This window comes from Vombatus ursinus, unplaced genomic scaffold (genome assembly GCF_900497805.2).
Source record: "Vombatus ursinus unplaced genomic scaffold, bare-nosed wombat genome assembly UNPS02011353.1, whole genome shotgun sequence".
Classification (NCBI taxonomy): Eukaryota; Metazoa; Chordata; class Mammalia; order Diprotodontia; family Vombatidae; genus Vombatus; species Vombatus ursinus.
Genome location: NW_020951131.1, coordinates 1,953,413 through 1,980,591, shown reverse-complemented (window position 1 = coordinate 1,980,591; position 27,179 = coordinate 1,953,413). Strand labels below are relative to the sequence as shown.

At 46.8% G+C, this 27,179-nt stretch overlaps 1 protein-coding gene across 3 annotated transcripts in view; it reads right to left on the bottom strand.

Moving 5' to 3' along the window:
- The window catches only part of ADAM12 (ADAM metallopeptidase domain 12), a 374,850-nt gene that overhangs the window by 22,373 nt on the left and 325,298 nt on the right, over nt 1-27,179 (bottom strand). For 2 of the 3 annotated variants that reach the window (XR_003568576.1, XM_027855904.1), the window contains exons 15-21: nt 26,733-26,841; nt 26,414-26,612; nt 22,455-22,532; nt 20,164-20,272; nt 17,006-17,147; nt 15,104-15,212; nt 9,301-9,471 (exon numbers count right to left, since the gene is read on the bottom strand). Coding sequence is in view for 2 of the 3 variants with exons in the window: in XM_027855904.1 (XP_027711705.1) it covers nt 9,301-9,471; nt 15,104-15,212; nt 17,006-17,147; nt 20,164-20,272; nt 22,455-22,532; nt 26,414-26,612; nt 26,733-26,841 (917 nt within the window). In the remaining variant the exon portion in view is untranslated. The remainder of the gene's footprint in view (nt 1-9,300; nt 9,472-15,103; nt 15,213-17,005; nt 17,148-20,163; nt 20,273-22,454; nt 22,533-26,413; nt 26,613-26,732; nt 26,842-27,179) is intronic. The other variant, XM_027855905.1, reaches the window with a different exon arrangement.

Sequence of the window (27,179 nt, the reverse complement as noted above, 5' to 3'; positions counted from 1 at the left end):
TGACTAGGGTCTTACAGAGCCCTAGGGTCTACAGCTCCCCCAAGTCCTGAGCTGCAGGGGCATTTAGAGAGGAGGGTCAATGGAAAGGACTCCCACAACACAATCAAAAGCGAATGTGGTAAAATGATAAAGAGCAGACTTTGGCCCAAGGAAGACAAGGGAGAAGACGCCTTTCTGACCCTATTCCGGAGGTGCCGGGGGTGAGGGATGACTCATGGCTATGAAACTTGCAGGTAACCTCAGATTTTTACAATTAGTTTTGCTCTATAAAATGAAAAAAAAAATGAGAGAAAAACTCCTTGTGTAGACAACTAAGTCTCCCAGCCCCAGGGTGGCCTCCCCTTTGACGTCATAGTGTGCTCTAATTACTGCCCCAAACCCTGTAGATGGGACGTAACAGCGTCCTGGAATAACGAAGCTCAGGAAATTGTTCCTAAACCAGGAAAAAAGAGAAAGCAGAGTTGGTACAAGCAGTGTGACTGAGCTGGATTTGAACCCAGGTCTCTGGGCTTGTACCATTGCACCACACTGCTTTGTGTGCCTGATGTTCAGTGAGGACAGCTGGCCTTTAGATTTCTGTGGTTTTCCCATACAAGACATGTCCATTGACATCACCACAGGGTAGTAGCCAGCCATCGCTCACCAGGATAATTAGAAGGGATTTTCCAAAGATTAGTTCTGGAAATAGTATCCTCAATCATCAGTGGCATCCTAAATTAAGCCATATCCCAGTGGCATGGACTGCTACCGGGGTAAATAAGCAGAGGCAAGATGGGCCAGGAAGAGTCGGGTTCAAATCCTTGGGCCTGGGGCAGCGAGGTGGCGCAGTGGATAGAGCTCTGCCCTTGGAGTCGGGAGCACCTGAGTTCAAATCCAGTCTCAGACACATGACACTTACTAGCTGTGTGACCCTGGCTAAGTCACTTAACCCCAATTGTCCCACCAAAAAGCAAAAAAACCAACAAACCCCAAACCAAAAACAAAACATCGTTGGGCCTGCTTCCTCATCTGTTAAAGGTGGGGGTTGGGTCAGATGACTTACTGAGTCTTTTCTGGCACCATTTTGATTCTATGATGATCTGTTAGAATACTTGTTCGGGGATGGAGGTTGGGCCTTTCAAGGTCTCCTCTACCTCTAAGTTCTAGGAAATAATTCTTTCTTGCTCAAGTGTTCTTTCAACCAGATAATGTTAGTCCATGCCCCTGTGGCTACTAATTACCCTTCATTTGACAGCTCCCCTGATCCTGGACATCTGCCAGCTGACCTTTCTTTACCTGCCTTAATCTGGCATTGTTCCCAGGCCTATATCCTCCCCTTCCTCTTCCCTATTAGAGTCAAACGACTTCCTAACATTTCCCAAGAAACAGGTCTCTTTGAAAAAAAGACAAAATCTACTTCATACAAAATGGTGTTATACTGATATAACATAGGAACCATAGTGTAGCCCTCAGGCATTTGAAAGATGCAGGTGAATATTCCAGGAGTGATACCTTGAGGAAGTGTGATGAATTAGAGGGATGGGCCATTTATGAATCAAAGGTTACCCTCCCACACATCTGAACAGTGCTGCCACTTGGTTAAATGCCCAAGAATTGCTTATTGATCGACATTTTAGCATGGCATATCTGGAGAACCAAATACATTGTTTTAGAGGAGGTAGGAAACACGTTTCTTAGATGTGACACTGAACAGATTTTTGTTTAAACTTCTAATCCAATTAATCACAGGAGCTTGCATAAATGATTTCAGTTAAGCAGACCCTAACATTGTAATGACACGAAAACATTCACTAATTCTGTTTTCTGCCCCCAAGTCAAGCGTCTCGTATCCTGTCCAGGAATGCAGAATCTTTGAGTTGAAAGGGCCCGCCCGCAGAGGCCAATTAGTCCAAGTAGGATATCTGCAGAAAAAGAGGTGGGGATGACCCAAATGGCAAATTCTAAGCAAATCCAAGGAGTACAGTGAAATGAAGAAAAAATATGAAAATAATACTGGATTAGTTCAGCAAATTTTGCCTGCAGGGAAAGCAAAGCAAAGCTGGAATGGTTGAAGAGGTGAATAACTGAGATCCTAAGGACCATTGCTTGATTTTTTAAACAGCGGCTGACTGGGGTTTCAGCTCTTCCTGATCCTGACCGTCTTCTGGGAGGGCCACCAAAGTCCAGAAGCACGATCACGGGCCAGCGGCGGGAGGAGAGAAGAGAAGACCCAGGCTTCAGTAATCCAGAAACTGATGGATCAACTCGAGGTGAATTAGCAAGGGCTGTTTCTCACAACGGTGCAAGAAACCAAACAAATGATGATGGGCCAGACTTATACGCAGTGTTTGTTTCAGTCCAGATTCTCCAGCCCTGGGCCACGGACAATGGGACTGTGGTCAGGACGGTAATTTGTCTTTCTTGTATAGGGGGGACATGAGGTTCCTAGAGGCTCAGGGACGTCCTTGCTCATACAGTTAGGGCACATTGGAGGCAGGATTCTGACTTAGGTCTTCCCGATTCTGAGTCCTAAATTTTTTCTAAGTGTGAATCTTTTGAATGCCTCCTTTACAAAAGCAGAATTCTAGGACCGCACGGAATGCATTTTTGGTATTGGGAAAAGGGAACCTTGCTTGCTTAGTGATGGAAACCATCAGCTTCTCTGGGCCCTGGGGAGACCATCCCCATCACTCAGATGGGCACTAAACAGTCTGCTTACCTCCATTCAGAGAGCAGGCAGCATAAAGCCACCAGCCAGCCCCCCAACTGCCATTAAGGCCAAGAGTCATCCATATTGAACATGGCCCATCGCCGAGTGAAGAGCTGTGCTTCTAGGAATTTCCCACGATGCTTTGCTCTCGCAGACACAGTTCTAAGCATTAGTCACGTCAAGCCCGGGCTTCAGCATCCTCAGCAGTTCCTGATGTCCAGCCTTCTTCACCTCCACTGTATCCCATACTCAGGGCAAGGGAGCCTAGCTGTGCTCTCTCTCTCCCCCCTCAAATCATCTTCTCTTTGCCTGTCTGTGTACTTGTTGTATCCCTCAGGAGAAAGTGAGTGCCTGTTTGCTGGTTTTGATTGAGTATCCCTAGCACCATCCTTGGCACGCCTTAATGAGTGTTGGCTGTTATCATCAGGTCCAGGGTCTTGCTCCAGACCTATGATTTCATCTTGGTAGGGAACTCTGGATGAGGAAACTGTCTCCATTGATATAGACTGGCAACTTATCAATAATCTTAAAGAGTTACCTGGGGACACTGAGAGGTTAAGGGACTTGCCCAGGGTCACACAGCTAGTATGTGTGAGAGGCAGGATTTGAATCAAGGTCTTTCTTACTCTAATTAAGCCTCCTTTCTATCTATTACATTATGCTGGCTCTCACATGCGTTTTAAGTGACTTTACCAAAATATACCAATGGACAAAGGATCCTCTGTCCTGGTTAGATCACACCTGGAGTGCCATATTCAGTTTTGGACATTCTGTTCAATTCCATTCAACAAAAATGTATAAAGCACCTACTATGTACCATAGGGACACAATGACAAAACCAAAACAATATCTGTCCTCAAGGAGTTGATATGTACCTCCTAATAGGACTACTTCATGCACACACATATGTGTCTATACAAATGTAAATACATGTATACAAAGTCATTTCAAGGGAAGAAAAGGCTCACAACCGGGGGGGTCAAGAGGGGTAGGGGGTGGCACCAGAGCTCTCCTCTCCTCTCTCTGGAGGCAGCCAAAGATGCTAAGAGGCTGACGTGAGTCCCTTGGAGACTTATACAAAGGCAGTGAGTTTAGGGAGGAACGTAGAGTATGGGGGAAGGGAGTGGGCTCCTTTGATTGTGGCAGGGAAGGTAGGTTGGGGAACCATAAGAATTAAGACTGGAGAGGTAGGTAGGAGCCATATCATGAAGGGCTTTCACTGCCAAGCTGAGAATTTTATATTTTATTCTAGAAGCACAATTAAGTGCTTCCTATGTGCCAGGCACCGTGCTAAGCATTTCATAAATAGTATCTCATTTTTTTTCCTCACAACAACCCTGGGAGGTAGGTGCTACCTGCTTTACAGGGGAGGAAACTGAGGCAACTTGCTCAGGGTCACATGACTAGTAAAGGGCTGAGGTTGGATTTGAACTCAGGTCTTCCTGACTCCTGGTGCAGCTTTCTGTGTACTATGACACCCCCTGGCTGCCCCCTAAGATGGGGATGGAGGCTTATTCTGCAGCTCTGATCTGATTATAGGGTTTTGCGATGGTGAGAAGCAAAAGAAGGAATCTCTGGGGTTCTTGCCAGCTGTGACTGGAGGCTGCAGCTCTCAGGTTATTGAGGAGACGTGCTTGGAGAATGGAAATATGAGATCCCAATGGAAGGTCTCTCCCTCTTTGGGGCGTTACGGGACTTCTGGAAGTACAGGGCATCACCCAGTCTGTGCTCCCAGTCACGAGCTACCGCCAGTCCCTCTGAACACCTGCAGGAAATTAACTCCCGCTCTTAGCCATGTTCTGAGAAAGAGCAAACATGAAAGGTGGGGACGGGGCAGGGCACTGAGAGGACTTAATCGGCATCACATGGCCTGAATCTGGTCCAGACAGACACCAGCTTGGTGGATGGGATGGGGATGTTAAATTCCTGATGCTTGAAAGGCAAACATTGTTCCAGAAAAAAAGGTGGGGGGGGGGGGGGAGAAGAGGAAGAGGAAGGAGGAGGAGGAGGAGGAGAAGAAGAAGAAGAAGATGAATTTATGTTTGGTTTTACTTTGTTTTAGTTTTTGGTTTGCTGTAAAGGAAAAACTTCAAGGGGTCATATCTACTCCAACCCCTTTTGTCCAGCCACACAGGCCAGGAAAACCAGGCCTCAGTCAACACAATGCAGTCTGGGGCTGGTTTGGATGAATACCTTTGCAGAAGCAGCAGGCATCGCTGGCTGGACAAAACGAGAAGGGGAGATTGCTGCATTGCCCAGATCATAAACATGAGTAGTGAGAAGCACAGTCAGGAAATCAGACAAGGACCAGTCTTGTGTCACCTTTCTTTCTTTTCCTTCCTCTTTTTTAATCTACACTTACCTGGAGTCAAGAAGGCCAGAGTTCAAATCCAGCCTTAGATGCTTACTAGCTGGGTGACCCTAGGCAAGTCACTTAACCTCTGTTTGCCTCAGTTTCATCATCTATAAAATGGGGATATAATTACACCCACTTTCCAGGGTTGCTGTGAGCATAAAATGAGATAATATTTGTAAAGTGCTTAGCACAGTACCTGGCACATAGTAGGTGCTATATAAGTGCTGGCTATCATTATTTTCTTTCTAGGCATTCCCACAGGCTGCTCCTCATGCCTGGAATACACTCTCTACTCATTTCTAATTTTTAAATTTTTTTTCCTTTGTGTGTTTGTATAGCGTTTTAAGGTTTGTAAAGTCCTTTACAAATATTAACCTCATTGTACTTTACAACAACCTCAGGAGATAGGGACCTGCTGTGAACCAGGCACTGTGCTAGGCACTGGGGATATGAAGCTGAAGTGAAAGAGGGCCTGCCCTCAAGGAGATTACATTCCGTCAGGGAGACAACACATACGTAAATCAGTCCACATAGACGAAATACAAAATAAAGCCGAGGGCATCTGGGAGGGAGGACACTTCAGGCTGAGGAATTAGGAAAGGGCTCATAGAGGAGTGGGTGCTAGAGCTGCACCCTAAAGGAAGAAAGGGCCTTCTTGAGGCCCAGGAAAGGAGGCAGCCCAGTACAGGCAGGGGAGAGAGCTGACGGGGAGGCTGAGAAAGGAGGACTGAGTGCCATGTCTAAGAAAAAGAAGAGTCAGGTTGGCTCCATTGCCGACTGCAGGAAGGTAAGCAATGTCTGGTGAGACCGGAAGGATGGGGTGGGACACAGTTGTGAAGATTTCAAAGAGCCAAATAAAAGGATTTCCATTTGACCCTAGAGGCGATAGGGAGCTACTGGAGTTTATTGAGTAAGGGAGTGACGTGGTCAGATCTGCACCTGAAGAAAATTACTTTGGCCATAGTGTGTGGGACTGACTGAAATACTGAGAGGCTTGAGGCTGGAAGACCAATGAGAAGGCTGATGCAATAGTCTAGGTGAGAGGCGAGAAGGGCCGGAACAAACATGATGCCTGTGAATGGAGAGAAGGGAACGGACCCAACGGTGAGCAAGAAATGGCTATTGGTTGGATACTTGGGGTAATGCCTGGAAGAATGGTGGTGCCTTCTACAGAACTGGAGAAGTCTGGAAGAGAGGTAAGCTGAGTGGGGAGAAGACGATAATAAGTTAGGTAATAAGATAAAGATAAAAAGGTAATAATAAAGCTCGGTTGGGGATATACTGAGTTTAGATAACAAGGACATGTACTTTGAAATGTCTAATGCACAGGTGGTAATATAGGACTGAAGGTCAGGGAGAGGTTGGGGTCTGCTATGTAGATCTGGGTGCCATCTGTAGAGAGATATCTCTGTATCTCTGTAGAGAGATACTTATGAAGTCCATGGGGATGTATGAGGTCACCAGATCAGACAGTGTAAAGATAGAAGAGAAGGTCCAAGACTGAGCCTTGGGAAACACCCACAAGTGGGGGGTTTGATTTGAAGTCAGAAAAAAATGAGTCAGAAAAAAAGAGTAAGATGGAGTAGTTAGATAAAGTAAGAAGGAAAAACAGGAGAGAGGTGTGTCATACAAATCCAGAGAAGAGAGAAAGCAGGACAGCAGGGTGGTCAATAGTGTCAAATGGAACAGACAAGTCAAGAAACATTAAGCCTGAGAAAAGATCACCTGATCTGGTAATTAAGAGATCAATGGTATCTTAGAGAAAGCAGTTTCCATTAACTGATGATCAAATCTGGAGCCAGATTGCAAATGGTTGAGAAGAAAGTGGAGGCCACAAGCATAGTTAGCTTTTTCCTAGAAATTGTTTGAGGAAAAAGAAGAGAGATCCAGGATGAGAGTTTAAAGGGATGATAGGGTCTAGTGATTGCAATATGAGGATGGAGGAGACTGGCATATGTGAAGAGATCAGAGGAAGAACCAATAAGCAGGGAGAGATTAAAGATTAGAGGGAAGCTGAATAAAGAGGCACTATGCTGGAGAAGACAGAAGGGGATTGGATCCTTGTTACATGTAGAGGGGCAGGTTTTGGTGAGGAGGCCACTTCATTATCAGGGATTGGAGGGAAGGAGGAGAGAGTTGTCAAAACAATTTGAGATGAAGGGAAAGGTAGGACCGTCCTACGAATGACCTCTTCTCTCAGATAGTGCCCCAGCTGAAAGAATGGGGAGAAAGGGAGATGTGGGAGGCCTGAAGGGAGAAGAGAAGGTGTGGAATGCCCTCTGGGCAGAATGGAATGGAGAATAAATTAGCATCAAGTAAACCCCCAGCCTCATCTGCCTTGTTGCAAAAAAAAAAAAAAAAATTGGCAGTAGACCCAGTCATCTTTATTGCAAGACCTCCCAGTAGCACATGAGTAGGAGAAGAGGAGGAGGTGGTGGAAATAATTCAGGAATGAGGCTTGTCAAAGCATGAGTGCAGTTAGAACAAGGGAGTTCTAATGAGTGAGGGACTGGAGAGGAGAGGGAAGAGTAGTGTTGAACTGCGTCACCACCAGCTGAGATGGGCAAAGGAGGAAAGTGAAGTCAGAGCAGAAGGGATGGCCTAGGAAAGTCCTGAGAGGTGGACAGATTAGAAGTCTGATGAGGATGAGGAGTAGAGTTGGGAGGGGTGAGGCAGAGGAAGACGTGGACCAATGAGAGGTCACGATCAGATCGAGGCTCCAGAGTTTTGGATGATGGAAGAGGAACAGCTGTGTGTGATGGCAAGCTCCGGGGGCTGTAGATGCATGAGATGGGTGTGTTGAGGTGGAGGGGAGAAGTAGGTCGTGGTGTTTAAGGAGAATGAGGAACCACCTGGGGGAACATGAAAATGCATTGACCGATCAACCGCATGTTGAAATCCTTTACTACAAAGGCCAATATCGTGAAGGAAGAGAAGACAGTGAGACCTGAGAAAGGGGCTCCGCCCTTCTGAGCTGGGGGCCAGCAGATGACCAACACCAGTTGGCACAGGGAGAGAGACTCTGAGAGTGAGAACTTCAAAGGAGAAATTGCAGAGTGACGGCCTTAAAGGGAGAGGCTGTAAGTGGAGGTTCAGAGTGAAGAGTATTATGCCGCCTCCTCAGGACAGGTGTGAAAGGGGGCATGAGAGAGGGTGTCCCTAGTGCCGGAGACTCAGAACTGCAGTGTTTTCTCGGGGGAAGGCAGGTCTCTGTGAGTGCCAGAGGGCTGAAGGCGCCCAAGAGCAAAAGGTCTAAAATGAAGGGAAGTTGTTAGTTTTGAAAGGGGAATTCCAAAGGCAATATTGAAAAGGTGGGTAGTGTGGTGGTGGGGTGTGGAAGGGCTAGGGTTGAGGAAGACAGGAATGACAGAACGGAAGGTGGAGAACGGTAGGTGGTCTGGTTTACTCTTAGGCAGGCAGCGATGGCAGTGATTAAACATCTCTGAGATTGGGAGTACAATAGTGTGGATTTGCCAGCCATAAAGGGTAGCAGGGGGTGGGAGCAGCTCCAAGGAAGATAGCTGCTAATTAGAAGATTAGGATGCTCATAGTCTTAGAGGCTGCACCTTAGGTTCTTAGCAGGAATCTATACCCAGAGAGCAGCATGGTCAGTGTGGGGCTGGAGCTGGATTCTCCTCTTCACTCCCTACCTCCCATCATATTTCCAATGTTTCTCCTTGAGAGAAAGGACTTTAATTGTTTTTTGACTTTATGGTCTCAGGACCTAGGATGGGGGCCTGAACAGAGATGCTCAATAAACATTTATTGTCTTGAATTGGACCACAGCCCTTAGCACTCTCCCTAGACCTCACACAGTCTGGTATTTGCACCCACTAATGTGCTCACCATGTGAGGTCATATATTATAGTTATTTGTGTCTGTGTCTCATCTCCCTACTGGACTCCATATTTCATGTCTCATCTAAATTGTCTTTGTGGCTGCTCCCACAGCTGGACCAGTGCTTGGCAGACAGTTGGATCTTAACAAGTGTCACTGACTGATGCCAGGTTTCACCCCAAATGCCTATAAATCCCTAACAAGAGAAAGCAACCTGCAGCTTAGCAAATGTCCTGATCAGGATAACCTGAGAATCTAGAAGCTGAAATAAAAGAAAAATCATTAACCAAGGATAAACTAGTAACCTGTGTTTACAAGCTCATTGGAAGCGGGCAAGAGACACACAAGACAAGGCGTTATTACATTAACTTCTCAGTTTTAGAAATAATGAAATATAGAGCAGCAAGTGTGGGCCTACCTGGGCCTGTCTGATTGGAGGGTTGGCTGGGAGGGGTCTCACGGGCACGTTCTGATGACTGGGCCCCTGATGAAGGGGCACCAGGAGGCGAGAAGGTGAAGAGTCAAGGGTCTTGACTGGGTTGCTGATATCAATGTTCTGATACTTTGGTAATCTTCTGCAATTCTCCTTCTGCCCAGGTCAGAACAAAGGAATCACAAACAAAGTTAGGGCGACATTGTTAATGTATGGCAACAGGAGGTGTGACTGATCGCCTAGGGTCAGGGAGGAGTTGGGGGTGGGTGAATATGGAAGGAAGAGAGGTAGGAGAAGGGCCCACCAACTTTATTTAGAGGCGCAGGCTAAAGAGTCCTGGACTTGGCGTCTGATTCCTTTGGGTTAGTTAGGGTAGGACACATGGCTTTCAACATTTCCTTCCAGAAATACTTGAGCACTGTGCTGCAGAGGAAGTCTTAGGCTGGGAATTGGAGCCAATTGGAGCCCCAGCTTGGGGCCAAGTTGGGGAGGCGCTTGTGTGAAGTACGACCACCAAGGGGTGGGGGGTAGAGGAGGAAGTACATCCTATTTAACTATTTCTGTTGTTGTTCAGTCATTTCAGTCACGTCTGACTCTTCAACCCAATTTAGAGTTTTCCTGGCAAAGATCCTGGAGTGGTTTGCCATTTCCTTCTCCGGCCCATTTTACAGATGAGAGAACTGAGGCAAACTGGGTTAAATGACTTGCCCACAATCACACAGATAGTAAGTGTCTGAGGCTAGGTTTGAACTCAGGTCCTTCTGATTCCAGGGCTGGTGCTCTATCCAATGAACCTCCTAGCTGCCCTATTTCTAACTAGTGGCTAAACTCAACTGTTTCTGTGCTGTCAGGCAGCTGCTGTCAGCATCGCTGAGAGCCACTCTCCTCATCCTAGTTACATCAATCTAGTTAGGTCCTTCTGAACCTGTCTTGAAGGATGAAACAACAACAGAACATAAAGTTGAGATGAATGGATAAGTCTAAGGATTGGTGCTGGGATTGGCCTCAGAAAATACTCAAATAAATGGCACAGTTAGAGTACACGACAGAACATCTAAGTTGATAACAAGCTGTTATTCATAAAGAAATGCCAAGCTGATTGGGATAAAATCAGGGTGATCTCACTAGGGTGTGTGAATAGACAGAGGCAGTGGGTGAATAGCAATGTAGGCAAACACAAACATTTGTGCACACACTAGACAAAATGATCCATGTTACGCTCGCAAGATCATGACTTTGGACTCTCTTAGCCCCTCAGGCTGCTCCCTGAAGGCATCAGCTCAAAGTGTAGCAGAGACCAAAAAGGATAATGAAAGATGATGCACTTTGGGAATCAGTGCTCAGGTTTTTCTATCACTTTTCTATCACTCAAAGCTCCTTTCCCATAACGTCCTGCCTTGTGGGGACCATAGTACAAAGATAACCATCCAAATTTTCAGAACTGTATTAGAACCCAAAGAGAAATCAAGATCCTGTGTTTAGATATCCTGTGGGACAGAGCACCTGCAATATTGTATGCAGTTCTGGTCTAAAAGGTCCAGATCAGGGTGACAAAGATGATACAAGGAGACAAAGAGAAATGAAGAAGGTCAGGACACCCCCCTTCTCTTAATTAACTTAATTAACTTCTTCTGAGCTGGGGACCTCCTGGCTCTGATTCAGTTCCATTCTGTCCATTGGTACTGGGCAAGTTGGTACCGCAGATTCAAAGACACAAATCAGCCATGCAATGAGCATTTCTTATGTGCCCAGTGGGTGTGGGATTAGGAGATGGAGGTACAAAGACAGAATCAGAACGGGCCCAGCTCTGGTGAAGCTCCCACTCTCTTCAGGACAATCAACATGCACGAAAACCAGTCAATCAGCAAGCATTTCAAAAGAACCAGCAGCACTATATTCCCATCTCTTTTCTTCCCCTGGCTTCCTTCAAGTCCCAGTTAAGTTCCAGCCTCTACGGAAAGCCTTCCCCAGGCTCCCTTTATTCTGGTTCCTTCTCGATTATTTCCAATTTATCCTTTATAGAACTTGTTTGTACACAGTTGTTTGCATGTTGTCTTCCCCATTCGAATTTAAAGGTCCTTGAGAGAAGGTACTGTCTTTTGCCTTTCTTTATATCCCCAGAGCTTAGCACAGTAACTAGCATACAGCAGGTATTTAATAAATGTTTATTGACCATATTGATGGACACTGGCAGGTCTAGGTTCCCAGAGAAGGAAGTCTAAGAAAAGTTCAAGTAGAGTAAATAGATAAACTCCTAGGTGGTCAATGGCATTTAAAAAAAAGAAACAAAGGATGTTTAGAGGATATTCTGACCCTTTGGAGGTTGCTATCATCTAGGAAAGGCCATGGTCTCTCATTCCAAACTCATTTCTGGGACACAGGATAGGCATGAATGGCTTCAAAGCTCTACTCAAGCTTTCTCAGGGGCCTAGAGGCAGCCAACCTCATTGGGGGAATAGACTCCCTTTATTCACTCCATTAGCATTCAAGCACCCACTGGTGCCACAAATGAACCACTGATGACTTTTCAATGTGAAATATAATCATTTTAATAATAAAGCAAAAGAAATAAGAACCTCACAGCTATTCATACAAGAAAGAAAATGTAAAAATAATAGCTATGTCACAATCCACACCTAAAGCTGTGAGTTAGGGTCATGCTCTCCCACAGGGGCATTCAGTGTGTGTGGAAGAGAGTGGCCACGCACTGGCAGAAGTTTGGCAGGGAAACAAGGAGGAAAGAAGGAAGGAAGGAAAGGAAGGAAAGGAGGGACAGAAGGGAAACCCATGTTAATTTATAGAAGATAAAAGGGAATACTGTTGTATATGGCACCACTTTGAGAAGCCCCAGACAGGAAGAAGAAAGGTTTAAGATGAATCGAGAGATGAACTCATGACTATCAGTAGCATTTAAAAAAGGAGACTCAGGGTACTTGGGAGGATAGTCTGTCCCTTTAGAGGTTGACACCACCCAGGCAAAGCCACATTCTCCCATTACAAACTCGTTTTCTGGGACACAGTACAGGCACAGAGGACATCAACAGCGTGGAGTTTCTTAGCCTTGTGTTTCGGGTGAGGGGGTAGCTAGTTAGCTCTATGTAATTATGTAGGGTCATAGACTTGGAGTTGGGATGGACCAGTCAGACATCATTTAGTCCCCTCCCTTCATGTTACAGAATAAGCTGGAGCCCAGAGAGGGCAAATGACTCGTCCAAAGGGACACAGTCAGCCAAGAACTGGCTACCACCAGGAATCCAGCCCCGAGGTCTTGCAGCCACGCTCTCCGGTCAATTTGACACGACTTAAAACATCCGACCAAAGAGAGAATGGGACCAACGTTTCTGATGGAAACTGAATCTCTGCAATCCTTCCCAATTTGGGGATTAGGCTATGGTTGGGTAGTTTATTGACTTCTATATCATTTAAGATCACTTAATTTAATAACATAATGATTTCTCCTGGACGTATAGTTATAGTCAAGTCTAGAACTCTTTTTGATACACCGTACTATCTCTCCTGCCAAGCCTCTAATAAAGAAGTGTTGCTGAAGTAAAAAATCGGATGGAGGTTCTGATACAGCTGTCATTTAATTCAACAACATTTGTGAAAATTTGATAATAAATAATCCCTATGAAATCCAACATTTACTAAGTACCTGCTATGTGCCTGGTACTGTCCTCGGTGCGGGCAGACAAGGACAAAAGCAAAACAGTTCCTGCCCTCAAGAGGCTTCCATTCTATTGGGGGGGGGTGTGTGGAAATGAACAAACTCCAGAGGCTTTCCAAGTCTTGACTCACTTTTAAGTTTTAATAGCTTTTTTTTTTCTTCATCTTTTGGTGAGGCAATCAGGGTTCAGTGACTTGCCCAGGGTCACACAGTTAGTAAGCGTCATGTATCCAAGGCCGGATTTGAACTCAGGTCCTCCTGACTCCAAGGCCAGAGCTTATCCACTGTGCCAGCTAGCTGTCCCTAAGTTTTAATAGCTTTAACAATTTAACACTCCCCAAAGGCTTGGGGGACACCCTGTACATGCAAAGAAATCTCCAAAGGGAGAGAACACTAGCAATTGGGGGAGGAGGGATCGGGGTGGCCTCGTGTGGGAGGCGCCAGCTCCTCGTGCTTGGAAGGCAGGTGGGGATGCTCCGGGTCACACTGGCCCTCACCAGCTCAGGGAAACCTTCCAAGCAGAGAGTGTGATTGCTAGAGCAGCCCTGGGTGAGCCCCCCAATATTCCTACTCATGCTTTCTGGGATGATTTCTTCCAACTTCTCCCCTTCCCGGTCCATCCTTCACAGTGCTGCCGAAATAATGTTCTTACAGCACATGTTTGACCACGTCAGTCCCTTGCTCAGGGATTTTCAGTGGCTCCCTATTGCTTCTGGGTTAGAAAACAAAATCCTTAGCTTGACAGCAGAAGCTCCTCCCAAGCTGGCTCCTGCCTAAGCCTTCTTGACCATCATTCCCCTTCACACATTAATGTTCCAGCTAAAGTGACCTACTTTTGTTCCCCAAATTCCTAATTCCTTTTCTCACCCCCATGCCTTTGCCCATAGGGGCTGTCCCTCTTCTCACCATCACCTTTTATAATCCTTAGCTTCCTATAAGGCTCAATTCAGATGCTGCCTCCTAAGGGAAGCCTTTCTTGATTTCCCTGAGCAGTTACTGCTCTTCCTCAAATCATCTTGTGCCTACTTCTTTATTCACCTCTATTACCCACCCTCCCACCCTGGTAGAATGGAAGCCCTTGAGGGCAGGGCTGTTTCATTTTTGTCTTTGTCTCTCTCGCACTCAGTGCCTGGTACAGTTGGTGGTTAATTAATGTTAACTGCATGAAATGATTGGCCAGGAGGGATGAGTCCCATCCGTCACCTGCTTAGCCCCCACCCTCCACCCAGTGAGAGTGGAGCCTGACTTAGCTGCTTCCCTCCCTTGTACATCTGTGTTGAGATCCTGGGTTTGAGTCCCAGGCCCACGCCATGTTTCCAGAAAGACCAGTGGGTGAACACTTAATTGATAAAGTCCCGGACCCCAGATCTCCTTCCAAACCAAAGATCAGATGCTCCACGGTTTGGGGCTGTGCCCTTACCAGAGAGCCTCGCCTCGCTGTAACTGCAGGCAGAGTGATGGATTATGGGAGTATTGAGGAAGAAGGATGGGAGAAGTGGCTTCAGTGGTCCAAGGAGCTTGCTCTGCCAATGCAAGCTGGTGCCTTCTCTGCAACTGAAAGCCTGAAGGAGCTGCCTGAGGCACTGAGAGGAGCCCACGGGTGCTGGTAGACAGTGACACTCGAACTGTCCTCCTCACCCTGAGGAGCTCTCCACTAACCCACCTGGCTTCTTCACACGCTGAAAATGCCCTCCCCCAGGGGTGACTTGGGGTGGAATCAGGGTCCCTGATTCCATGTGGGGATTGAGGGGTCTTGAGTGCTTTAGAGGTAGTAAGGGGACCTGAGTTCAAATCCAGCCTCGGACACTTTCTAGTTATGTGACCCTGTCAAGTCACTTCATTTATGTTTGCCTCAGTTTCCTCAACTGTAAAATGGGATAATAACAGCACCTATCCCCCCCCAGGGCTGTTGTGAGAATAAAATGAAATAATGTGTGTAAAGTGCTTAGCAGAGTGCCTGATGTGCAGCAGATACTGCATAAATAATGACTCCCTTTCCCTTCTTTTGCCTCCTCCCACCCCAGGAATAACCTTGCTGGCAGTGACATCTACACTTCCCTGGACCTCCTTTCTGCTCAATCCCTGAGCCTGGCAATGCCCTGGTGCCTTTCATGCACTCACCTTTGGCATGTTGGTGTGTGGGGGCTTTCTGAGCAGACCATGGCTGAGGTTCGTGGTCCGGGTATGATTTGGTTCCGCGACGCCGGATGGCCGAGCTGGACTCACACACCTGGAACACAGGGCCAGTCCGTGCTGATCAGAAGCTTCCTCAGGCAAGACATCCTAAGGTCTCCTTTGGATCTGGTTGGAAGGGTTTTTCTCTCCTTTTCTTCACGCAGTATGGTAAACACTCAAAGTAAAAATTATCTCATACTCTTCCAAGATTAAAAATAAATATTGATTTTTAGGAAGCCACTAGTCTGTTAAATTAGTTCTGCAAAGCCTGCAAACACGGCTTCATAACTCCCCAGAGATTATCCTAATGAAGCCAATGTTTAAGCAATAATGACCCCAAACACAGAAGGTTTTCTCTCTCTTCGATGGGTTTAGATCAAAGGCCATTTCTGGGGATGAATATATTTCAAGCAAATGAGAAATCAAGACCAAAGACACACACGCACATATGTGTATATGTACATGTATGTATATATGTATATCTCATCTATATGTGTGTGTCATACACACACACACACACACACATATATGAGACTCCTAATTAATTTAAGGCGATGCAAAACCCGACCCAAGGATTTTAATCAAAGGCAACATGCTTATTTCTGCACAGGTCCATTAGTAGGTGCAGGGGACAAGAAGAGGGGCCGTTGACATGGCTGTGATCTGAGAGAATACTTCTGAAAACCTGCCCGGTGATGAAGAAGCCCACTGTCCAGAACAGACAGAGAAGCCAGCCTGGCGCTTTCCACCGAGGAAGAGGAATCATCTTCTCACTCAGGAGGAGAAGTTTGTCTGGGAATGTCGGCCTCTGAATGCTTCACTGGCAGGGCCTCCAGGCCGTGGGGTCCAGTTTCTACCTGACCAAGGACCCCTGCGACAGCCCGGGGACCAGGGAGCGTGACCTTGTCTCTGCTGGAAGACCTGCAGCTCGTGGGAGCCCAGCACCCCACCAGGGGTGGCTGTCCAGACTCTGCCTAAAGACCCCCAAGGCAGCCCCCTGCCCTTTGAGACAGATGTCACATGTCAGGGAGCTTTGCCTTCCTCTGAGCTACATTTTCCTTTGTTTTTTTCCACCAATAATTGCTTCTAGACCTGCCCAGTGGGGACCAATCTTCCTCACGGCAGCCCTTTAAATTTTTTTTTTTAGGCAACTAGGGTTAAGTGACTTGCCCAAGGTCACACAGCTACTAAGTGTCAAGTGTTTGGTCTGAGGCCGGATTTGAACTCAGGTCCTCCTGACGTCAGGGCTGGTGCTCTATCCACTGTGCCACCTAGCTGCTCCCAGTCCTTTAAATTTTTGAAGCCAGCTCTCACACCTCCCCTGCTACCCAGAGACTTCTCTTCTCCAGGTTAAGGACCCCCAAGCCCTTCAATGTCAATTGCAAATATGCAGGATGGGAAAGTCATGGTCAGCCACCATCCCTGTATGACAGAAGAGGGCAGAATTAGGAGCAATGGGTGGAAGAGGGAAACCTAGGATTCTGGTAGTGAAAACATTCCCTAATAATTGTTCCAAAATGGGAAAGGGCTTGTCTTGGGAGGAGGTGAGCTTCCCAACACTGGAGGACTCCTGGTTTTGGAGGGGATCCTGGTTCAGGCGAAGGTTGGAGCAGGGGTATTGGAGGGCCCTTCCAGCTCATGGATTCTATGTTAGAAGCTCTCCTTGTATGCATGGTCTCTAGGCCCTCCCTGCTCTAAGCATCCCTCTCTGGACACTCTTCCCTTACGAACATTTCTCCTCAAACACAAGCTCTCACACTGAATGGGTGAGGATCCAGAGGGGCCCTGACCAGAGCAGCTCTCCCCGTCCCTTACTACAGAGGTTGAGAGGGGATCGACTCAGGGTACCTTAGTTTTTCAATTGTCGTCTTTGTCTTTTTGTTAGTAAAGAGCAGCCGGATCAGGGTTTTCCTCTTGAGATACGTGACCAAGCCAGCAGCCAGAAGGCAGAGGAACGTCACCAGGATGCCCACCGTCAGACCTCGCTTATCTGAAACAAACCCCATGTGTTTTCTGTCAGGAGGCCATTATAATGAAATACATGATATGTCAAAAATGTGACATTTATAGCAGAGCCCACTTGTAATGAACCTGCAGGAATGAGGTTAGTAAATCATGCCACGGAGGCCTAAGAAATTAGTCTTGGAGTCATGTTTAACTTCAATCTCTGCTCTCATCATTCGCTGCTGACAACTCTGGAGAAAAGCGGCAAGTGGGCGTATGGTCCCTGGGCCGGCCACCCGGACGCCCAAGCTGAGGGCTCTCGTAAGTCCGGAGGCCTTGGCAAGCGCCAGCAGACACGAGAGGTTCCCAGAGCCCCCGCCCAGCCCCGCAGTCCGCGGCTCCAACGTGGCGCCTCCACCTTCCTCCCTGCTCTCGGCCGTCCGCTCTCTCAAGCTCTAGGACCCCACTGGGGGCTGTTGTCTTATCTACTGGAGTTTCTCTGAATTCTTTGGAGAGCTCTTTTTCTTTCTGGACAGCGTCACATTATAGACACATTCTCCCTTCCCCAGTGTCCACCCCCACAAACTGGGGCTTAAAGGAATCACTCACAAGCTTGCTTGTTTTAGTTACTTTAGAAGCCCCAAAACACAATTGTTGATGGCAAAAGCAGCCTTTTGGGAGAGTGGCTCACACTCTTTTCCCTGCAGCAAAGAGGCAGCTGGTCATTGTGATTAGCTGGCTGGTGCATTTGTCATCTAAGACACTTCTCTGGGTTCTTCCTGCCTCCTGAACATTGGGTGCTTATTAGAATGTGCCACAGAGAACATCCCCCAGCCAGGATGAAATGCGTGGCAGGTCAAGTCGGGGAGTGCCCCCTGCTCCGGACGCTGGGGCAGCAATGACCGAGAAGGGCCTGAACTTGTGAAGGCTGAGATCAGCCACGAGGGAAGGCAAGCAAGGGAGTGAAGCCCAATCAGTAGTGATGGCCTGGAAGGACAGCAAAAGAGCTGCAGCGTTTTGCAAGTTAGAAAGCTCCTGTGTTCCCCAGTGGCCACAAGGCTCAGGAGGGAGGCCATGGGAGAGGTGGAAGGATGGGAGCTGCCTGGATCCCAAAAAGGGAATTTCCGAGTCCAGGATCCGGGAGATGGAGCCTGGCAGAATGATGGAGGTGGAGCCGTTCTCCTGGGAAAGAAGGGCTTGAAGATGTGCTCAGGAAAAGACGGGATGTGAAGACACAGGCTCCGGGTCCCGATCCAATGGTTTGTTACTTACACCCCATGTGGCATTGGGCAAATCCTTCAGCGGTGTCACTAATAGCGCTCCAGATTAGGAATCTGTACACATGCAGGCTGTAGAGAACAACTCTGTGAACCACTGCTTTTATAATCCCCATTCTACAGATGAGAAAACTGAGGCCAAGAGAGGTTACAAACCATGGTGATAAAGCTACTAGTCACTGAAAGTGAGATTTGAACCCAGGGCTTCATGACTACAAGTAAAATGCTTCTTCCATGATGCCGCTTTCCCACTTTCCATCTCTTGGCCTCAGTTTTCTCATCTGTAAAATGAGGCAGTTGGGAGAGGTGACCTCTATGACCCCTTTCAGTTCTAAAACTTGTGTTTTCTCTATGATGGGATAATGATCAATGGAGGTGGGGTAGGAGGGTTCCTATAGAGCAATAACACTAAACACACACATTTCTACAATGCTTTCAGTTTTCCAAAGCAAATTAAATACATGATCTGTTTTGATCTTCACAATAACCCTGTGAGGTAGCTGCTGTTATTAGCCCCATTTTATGGATGAGAAAACAGGATGAGAGGTTGAGTGAATTATCATGGGTCACACAGTTTGTAAGTATATGAGACAACATTTGAACCTTGACTGGCTGATGGATGGCCTCCCAGGTCTGCCATTCTGTACTCTAAGGTCCCTCCCTGTTTGGAAAATATTTGTTTGAAGGTCCATCCCAACTCTGATATGGAATGTTTTAAGGTCCTTCCCAATTCTGACATTTGGTGCTCCCAGGTCTCTCCTAGCTCTGACATTCTGGGTTCTAGGGTCCCTCCAAGTTCTGACATTCTATGTTCTAACATCCTTCCACATTCCATTATGTCCTCAAGCTTTAAGCCAGCTTTAAAGCCATGATACTTCAATGTCCTTTCCACTCCATCTCATCCTTCCTCTGCCCCCATCCCTTTCTACCTACATCTTTGTGCTTTGAAACTGGGTCAACCCCAAATGCCACTCAACTTCCTCATTGGACCTTAGCCAAGACGATAATGGAAAATCCTTCCCAAGATCATCCTAGGAGGAAAGGGCTCTGAGGTATCAGAGAGCCACCAGCATCCAGGTCCTTGACGACAAGGCTTTACTTTCAAAGAGGATGCTAGGGGTGTCTCTGAAAAGCAAGCCAGGACTCCCACAGCACTTTGGAAAGCTGCTTAAAGTCAGCTCTGGCTTGGGAATCTGGATTTCCATTGCGGCAGTTCCCACCATTCGAAATCGAGTGTTCAAGTGCCTGATTTGCACCCCACCCCATGCCAGGTGCTGGGAACATAAAGACAAGTATCTAAATAGTCCTCCCTGCCCTCATGGGGCTTGTCTTCAGATGGGGGAGACTGGAAAGCATCACTGCAGGAGAAAGTGAGAAGGGGCCTGCATGGGCCCCGCCTGACCACCGGTCAGCAGATGTGAAGAGTCAGGGCCACAGGAGGGGTATGACAAAGAAGAGCTTTGAGAGGGGAGACCGAGTCTGGGAAGCCCCAATGCATTTCTGTTCTTGTCAGACACTGTACGGGAGCCTATTGGGATGACTTAGCAGGTTCCCAGAGAGTTCACTGCTTTGGGAGCGCTTGGGCGGTGGGCTGTCCTGGTGCTCCACCACGGTCCCCCCATTGGGCCATTGGGAGAATGCTTAACTTGATTAAATATTTCAGTGCTCTAATAAAGAAGACATTCCCTCACTGTTTCTGCCAATAAGCAGTAACCCACTGGCCACCTCTGGGGGTTTCTGATCGAGTGCAGTAGAAAATGCTGATGGCCGCGTACATATACTAACCTGCTTGCCGCATGGGCCCGCTATCAATGCTCCCGCCAAAGCCCGGTTTGTCACAAAATGGTGGGGCCCAGTCAGCCTCACAATGACAATTCTTGTTACTGTTGCAAACCTGTCAAATAAAATGAGAGAAGTAAAGAGGCTGGGGTAGATGCTCAGAGGGGAGTTTCTCTTCAAAATGAGAGCAGCCTCTGTGAACATCCCGGCTTTGGTATCTACCCCCAACCTGTCTCTGATCAAGGATCCCCTCTATAGTCCCAGTCTTTGCTGGATGACCTCTGGTGATGGGGAGCTCACTACCTTCTGAGGCTGCCCACCTCACTTTGGGATAGCTCTGATCATTGGGAAGCACATAAATATATCAATGCACTTCTTGGGAATATCCGCCTGAGCTCCCAGGTCTGCTCTGGGTGGCTTCTCGCCTCGGTTTACATTCCTATAAAATGAGAAGGTTGGACATCACAGCCTCTCGGGGCCCTTCTAGTTCTAAATCTATGATTCTATAAGTCACACACATATATATACCATGTATGTATATGTACAAACTTTGTAAAGTTGTTTCCCTACTTCATTTAAATGCTTAAATCCCTCACTTTATTTTAGGGAAAATTCTGACTACAGCATTACTAGAAGCACAAAAAGTCTAGCCATTGTGCCCAGACCACACATCGGCAAGAGCGGTTTCACACAGTGAGACCATTCACAAGCACTTATGTGCTTGGAACATGGTAGGTGCTTCTTAAATGTTTATCGATTGGCCGACATGAAGACAACTGGGTCATCTTGTTGCCAGCGTTAGATACCATTGATAGGGGTTGTTGATTCTTCCACGGGACCGAGATAACGATTGCTCAGCATCAATAATTCAACAAACATTTATTAAGTAATAAAAGTCAACATTTACACAGCACTTAAAATTTGCAAAGTGCTTGACAAATATTATCTCATTTGGTCCTCACAATAACCCTGGGAGTTGGGTTGTATTATTATCACCCACATTTTACAAATGAGGAAACTGAGGCATTGCGGTAGGCTATGGGGATTTAAAGACAGAAATGAAATGGCCCTTTTCCTTAAGAAAAAAAGGCCAAGTGGTGTAGTAGATAGGACACTGAACTTGGGGTCAGGAAGACCTAAGTTCTTATTCTATCTGAGACCCTTGCTGTCTGTGTGATCCTGGGTAAGTCACTTAACTTTTCTGAGCCTCAGTTTCCTCAGTCGTAAAATAAAGACCTCTAAGATCTCTCCCAGCTCTAAATCTAAGATCCTAGGATTTATGCTAAGAGGGGATTCTGGGTCACGTCTCAGTTGGACAAGCTGCCCTCAGAGCTCACTCCCAGCTCTGAAACTGTAGGATTCAGTTACTGAGACTCGAGGGATTGGAATCACCCTAGGTGCGTGATCTCAGGCAAGTCATTTTCTCCATCTGGGCCTCAGTTTACTAATGTGTAAAATAGGTTATGATCTTTGTAGCTTCTGCAGCTCCAAAAAATTCCATGATTTTTTAAAGCCCTTCCATTTTTATGAAACCTATGACTTGTCAGCTGAGTAGATGGGAGAGATACTGTGATTTTTTGCAACTACTTTACAAAAAAAAAAGCCGCATTTTCCATGGGAATGATCGGCAAAGGTCTCCATGTCTCTAAACCCAATTTGGGGCATGATTCCTGTAGCGTCCACTTCTGAGAAGCCAATGAACACTAGCTTGGCAAGTCAAGATTAATATAGCCTAGTTGGAGACACTTAAGCTTATCATGAAAAATGAATTATGTTTTCAACAATTACGGTCATTTTTTTCTCTCCAAGTTCTGTAGACTGAAATAACTAACTCTTCTTGCTCAAATCCATTGAATGTCCCACAAAATAGGGTTGCCAGGGGCTGCTTCTGAAAATAAGAGGAATCTTTTTAGAAATATTTCAATTCTGACACATTGTGACAGCTAGCGCCTGAAAGAAACAGCTCTGTTTGAAATGTTAATGGGAAACTCTTCATGAAGGACGGTTAGTCTTGAAATCATTTTGAGGATGACAAAAATCCTTTTCTCTATCACTGAATGTTAATTTAAAAGATAATTACTCCTCAATCAGATTTTTCTTCATTAAATAAAAGTCACATTTTATTTCTGATATGATGTAAAGGTCATGGAAAATTAATATCTTTGGGGAAAAATATTGAAAATACATTAACTGGCTTATTATTACAAGAAATTCTAGACCCAAAGCTTTAACAAATTGAAGACTCATTGCTCAACTGGGTGTTGACTGAGGATAAGAAGAGTTTCTGTGATACTTACTCCACGTCCGTGGCACTTTGTGGCACATTCGTGGACCCCAAATACACTGATATTCTGACATCGGCGATTGAGGCAGAGCTGGAAAGAAGGAAAAAAGGACATGAGGCATTTTTTTGAGACAAGGCTCAGGTATACCCAGGGGCACGGCCACGTGCCAACAGACTGAGAGAGAAGGTTGTGGTCATTTCTACATTCCCTCTCTAATCTACACTCAGAGCAGACACTCTGTCTCAGTTGGAAGGAGCTCAGAGACCAGCTGATCTACCTCTGGCCTCACCAGGAACCTTCTCAAGAATATTCCTGAGAAGTGACCGGCTAGCCTCTGCTGGGGAGGGGAAGCCCCCCACCTTGAGTGTCAGCCTGGGCCAGCGGGGTACGCTCTCATCATGGGGAAGGCTTTCTTGACACTAAACCTGCCCCTTCTCCGATTCCACTTCTGGTTCCGGTACCGCCTCTGGAGCCAAGCAGGACAAAGCTCACCCCTCTCACACGGCACAGTCCCCCAGATAGCAGAGCCCTTGGGGCATCAGTCCTTTGAGTCTTCCCTTCTCTGGGCTACACTTCCCAAATCCTTGGAGTGATCGTTGCAGGACAAGGACTCGAGGACCTTTCCCATCCTGGCTGTCTTCCTCTGGACACACTACAGCCATGCACGTGGTCTGGCCATGTCTGTATGTCCTTGGGTAAGTCACACAACTTCTCATCTCTGAGAAAAGGGGGTTGGACCAAATGGCCTCCTCCACCTCTAAATCTCTCACTGTATGATGTGGATTCTTAGTATGAAAGATGAAGAACATCAGAAATCCGAGGTACATCCAGTCATTGACTAGAATGTAGAGGACAGAGCACTGGATTTGGAATCAGGAAGACACGAGTTCAAATGCTGTGTGATCCTGGACAAGTCACTTCACTTCTTTCTCTTTCTCTATGAAATGAGGCTAATAATAGCACTTACCTTACAGGGGTTCTGTGAGGGCCAAGGATGCGCATAAACACAGGTAATGTGGGGAGTGGCTCTGCAAACCTGAATCACCAGTCACTACGCTGTTGAGGCTTATTATTACTCCTTTTTCCAAGTGAAACAGGGTGGGCACTCTGACCTCGGCCACAGCCCAGCTGAGCTGAAACCAACTCCCTGCATTATTTCTTGGTTTGCTGATCACATTCTTGCTAAAACATACTCCAGTGATTCCCAGGATTTCCTCACCTCCTCTCCAAGGCGGGGAATAAACTCCCAGCCCATCATGAGATAGAACAAATGAGCCTGAGTCCAAGGCACAAAAGTCTAATTTAAGCATGTTATGGTTCAACCCCAAACACGTCTTTCGTAGAACAAATGTTTCCTTTGGAGAGTTCCCTCCATCCGACCACCGCAGCCGAAGCCAAAGCAAGAATTCTGGCCTCTGTGTCTCTGTTCAGGTCTACTCACAGCTCCCTGTTACAAGACTCTGTTTTTCATCTCCGCACTTTTGCGGTCCCCCACACCTGGAATGCTGTCCCTTTTCTGCCTGTGTTTTGGAATCCCTCGGTGTGTCCATTCAAGCATCAGCTCAGGGGTCAAGGCTTCCATGATGCCCTTCCTAATCCCCCAGCTGATGGGGGATCTCCTTCCTCCAGCAGAAATGACTCTGTGTGTGCGTGTGTGAGCTTTGTCATACATGTTGTATAACATGTATAACTCCAAGCACCCCAAGAAAGTAAATGCTTTGAGTCCAGAGATGGTTGGCACATAGTAGGTATTCCATAATAGAAATATTTGAGGAAGAGAATTGAATTGAAGCAGCCTTATGTGGAGATTGCACACCCTGGCCTCTGAGACTTTGCAAGGAAGATCCCGGGGTTGATCATTTCCATGACAAGCCAATAATCAGTAAAAAACAAAAACAAAAACCCAATATTTTTTCTGGCCTCCCCAACTCTGCAGCACTCACAATGAGAACGATTCTGCCAAAAGAAAAGCAAACTCTGTGCCTGAGTGGGAGAGAGGGAGAAGCTTGCCGTCCTGAGGTGGAGGCCATGGGCAGTGCATGTCCTGACGGCAGCCCAAGTGAACTGCGTCTCTTTCAGGAACAAGGCTTGACTCTGGAAGGTGATATAGCTAGCACTGACATACAGAACCTACAGTATAAATATTTCAAGTCCTCGTCCAAAGTAGGCCACACCATTTCCTCAGGGGAAAAGATTAGTCTGTGTGGAGGAGAGAGATACTGGTTGGCATTGCATGCTTTTAGTCGTGAGGAGATGCTGGGTCTCCATCCCATCCTGGCAGCATGATGTTAGGGAAGGATTGGACAGCTGTTTTGCCAGTGAAAAACTGGGGCTTCCCAAGCATGGGGGTATTCACTGCTCCCAACTGTCTTGATGAAAAAAATTTTTTAAAGCTTCTGGACTTTTCTGAGACATTTCATGAGCTTATTGTCATTTGCTCTGGTTTATGTGAAAATGAAGTAAAAGATTAGTTACAGGGAGATATACATATGTGCTTAGTTTCTCAGACCTCAAATATCTTCTGGTGGTGTTAGTTTTTGCAAAAAATCCCCTGCTCTCCCAGCCCTGTCTTAGATGTAACTCCTGTTTCTGCTCTCTCCTGCCTTCCTGCAGCCAACCCTATCTATGCACTGCCTTTCCTGGGCCCCTTCCCCTTCCCCTGTCTAGCTGCAGAGATCAGACCTAAAGCTCGCCATCACGGTTCAAAGCTATTGTAAGCTCAGAGTGGTGGGGAGAGGGCTGGCTTTGCAGTCAGGGAGACCTGGGTTCAGCCTCAGGCAGCTCAGGGGCCACCTTCACCGGCACACCTGTCCTGATCTCCCCAACTGTTAGAAAGCATGGTGGGTGGATGCCAGCCTTTGGGAGGACATGGATGCCGATGACATGGGATGGGCCGGCAGTGCTCAGGAGGAACTTCTAAATCACATTGGAGAATACATTGTGTCTACTCATTAGTGCACATTTTCTGTCTCCACAGTAGAATGGAAGATCCTTGAGGGCAGGCACTGCTTTGATTTTTATCTGTGTATTTTCTACTGCCTAGCACAGAGCCCAGCACATAGTAGGTGCCCCAAAAAGTTTATTGAATGCATCATAGGTGAGTTTCAATCCGGGTCACTGGGAGCAGATGCATCAGAGTTCCCATGCCAACAAAATCACAGGACCTTGACATGTTGACCTACGGACATAGGTACATAATTCTGCTCTTCACCTTCAAGAGATTTAATAAAGACTGCCCACTCTGGTTACAGGAATAGTGTCTCTACACCAGAAAGGACTAGAGAGACCAGCAGATTTCTCCAAGACTGAGAGATATCAGAAACCAGCAGAAGTTCATACTTCGGGGGCCACTTTGCTCCTTTTCTAAGAACTGAATGGCATCCCCTTCCTGAAGAGCCGGGTTCAGAAAAAGGCATTGTAAGTAAATGGATGTTTTTGAATCAACTATTTTTAGACTTCTGCTTACTGGTGTGTGTGTGTGTGTGTGTGTGTGTGTGTGTGTGTGTGTGTGTGTGTTGGGGAGAGGTGTGTAGGAGGTGAGGGTCTTAATTCCAAAATGAGTAAATCTTTCTTGGGAAAACAATCTAATTATTGTAGGATTTTTTGAATCAAGATGGTGGGCTGTCTTTGATGGCAGACTAGCCATAAATGGTGGGCTAGCAAGTAGACTTGATAATTTCTGAAGCACACCCTGATCTGAGCCTTACAATGATGCTGTGATGTGAATAGGACAGTGATTAGTCCACCCATTCTTTGGGTGAAGCAGCTGAGGCCCAGCAGACCACACGACTTCCCTAGGATCACATAGGGACAGATAGGATAAAGCCTCAAATACAAATCTTTCAGTTTTAAGCCCAGTGTTCTTGCCATTCCACTCTGCTGCCTCTCATTCTGTCTTTCATTATTAACCCCTCGACAAAATAAGTCATGGTGCTAATTATCATCTCCTTTCTCCTGGAAGCGAGTCTTACTTTGCCGTCTTCACATTTCGTGCCAGCCAGCACGAGCCCAGGGTCTGGCAGGTCATCTCCCAGGTACACATGGGTACCACGGCACAGGATCTTGCCTCCTTCCTGCAGGGGGATGTTGGTTTCTATGGAAACGGCATTGGTACCAATGACCGGTCGACTGGCTCCTCCTTGGCATTGGATTTTCCCACATTTAGCATCTCTGGGAAAGGGGAGACAGGACCACAAAGAGCCGTCAGAAAGGACAACCCATTGAGGACAGCCGTGATCTCTCCAGAAGGGCTGGAGCCCCTCACCTGAAGCCCCGCGCCTCATCACCTACCGCATTTCACATTTCGCGAAGGAGCTTTTGGAGTCCTTGCCGCAGTTTCCATAGGGATCGCCAGCAGAGTTGACTCTCTCAAAGCAGATCCCAGGAGCAGGTTTAGCGCCTGAAACCAAAGCAAATCAGCACTTTCATCTCCTGCAAATGTTTTTAATAATTTCCTTTGAGCTGGTTTGGGTTTTTTAGGTGAAGGCAAGCTAGGTTCTGCATACAGAGAAATCCTGTCCTACATCTGGACCTTCTCTGAATACTAACTGGCCCTGCTGAGCCCTGGGATTTCCACTGGTTTGCAGCATCTCTTAAATCCATTAAGTGAAAAGCACTTAAGGGTTCATACCTCTCCTGGGGAGAGGCTGGGGATCAGGTGTGTATAGCTTGTGAACTCCCTGGGGACTTGTGTAGCTGAATTCCTGCCAAACCTGATCTAGGTACAAAGGATGCTGG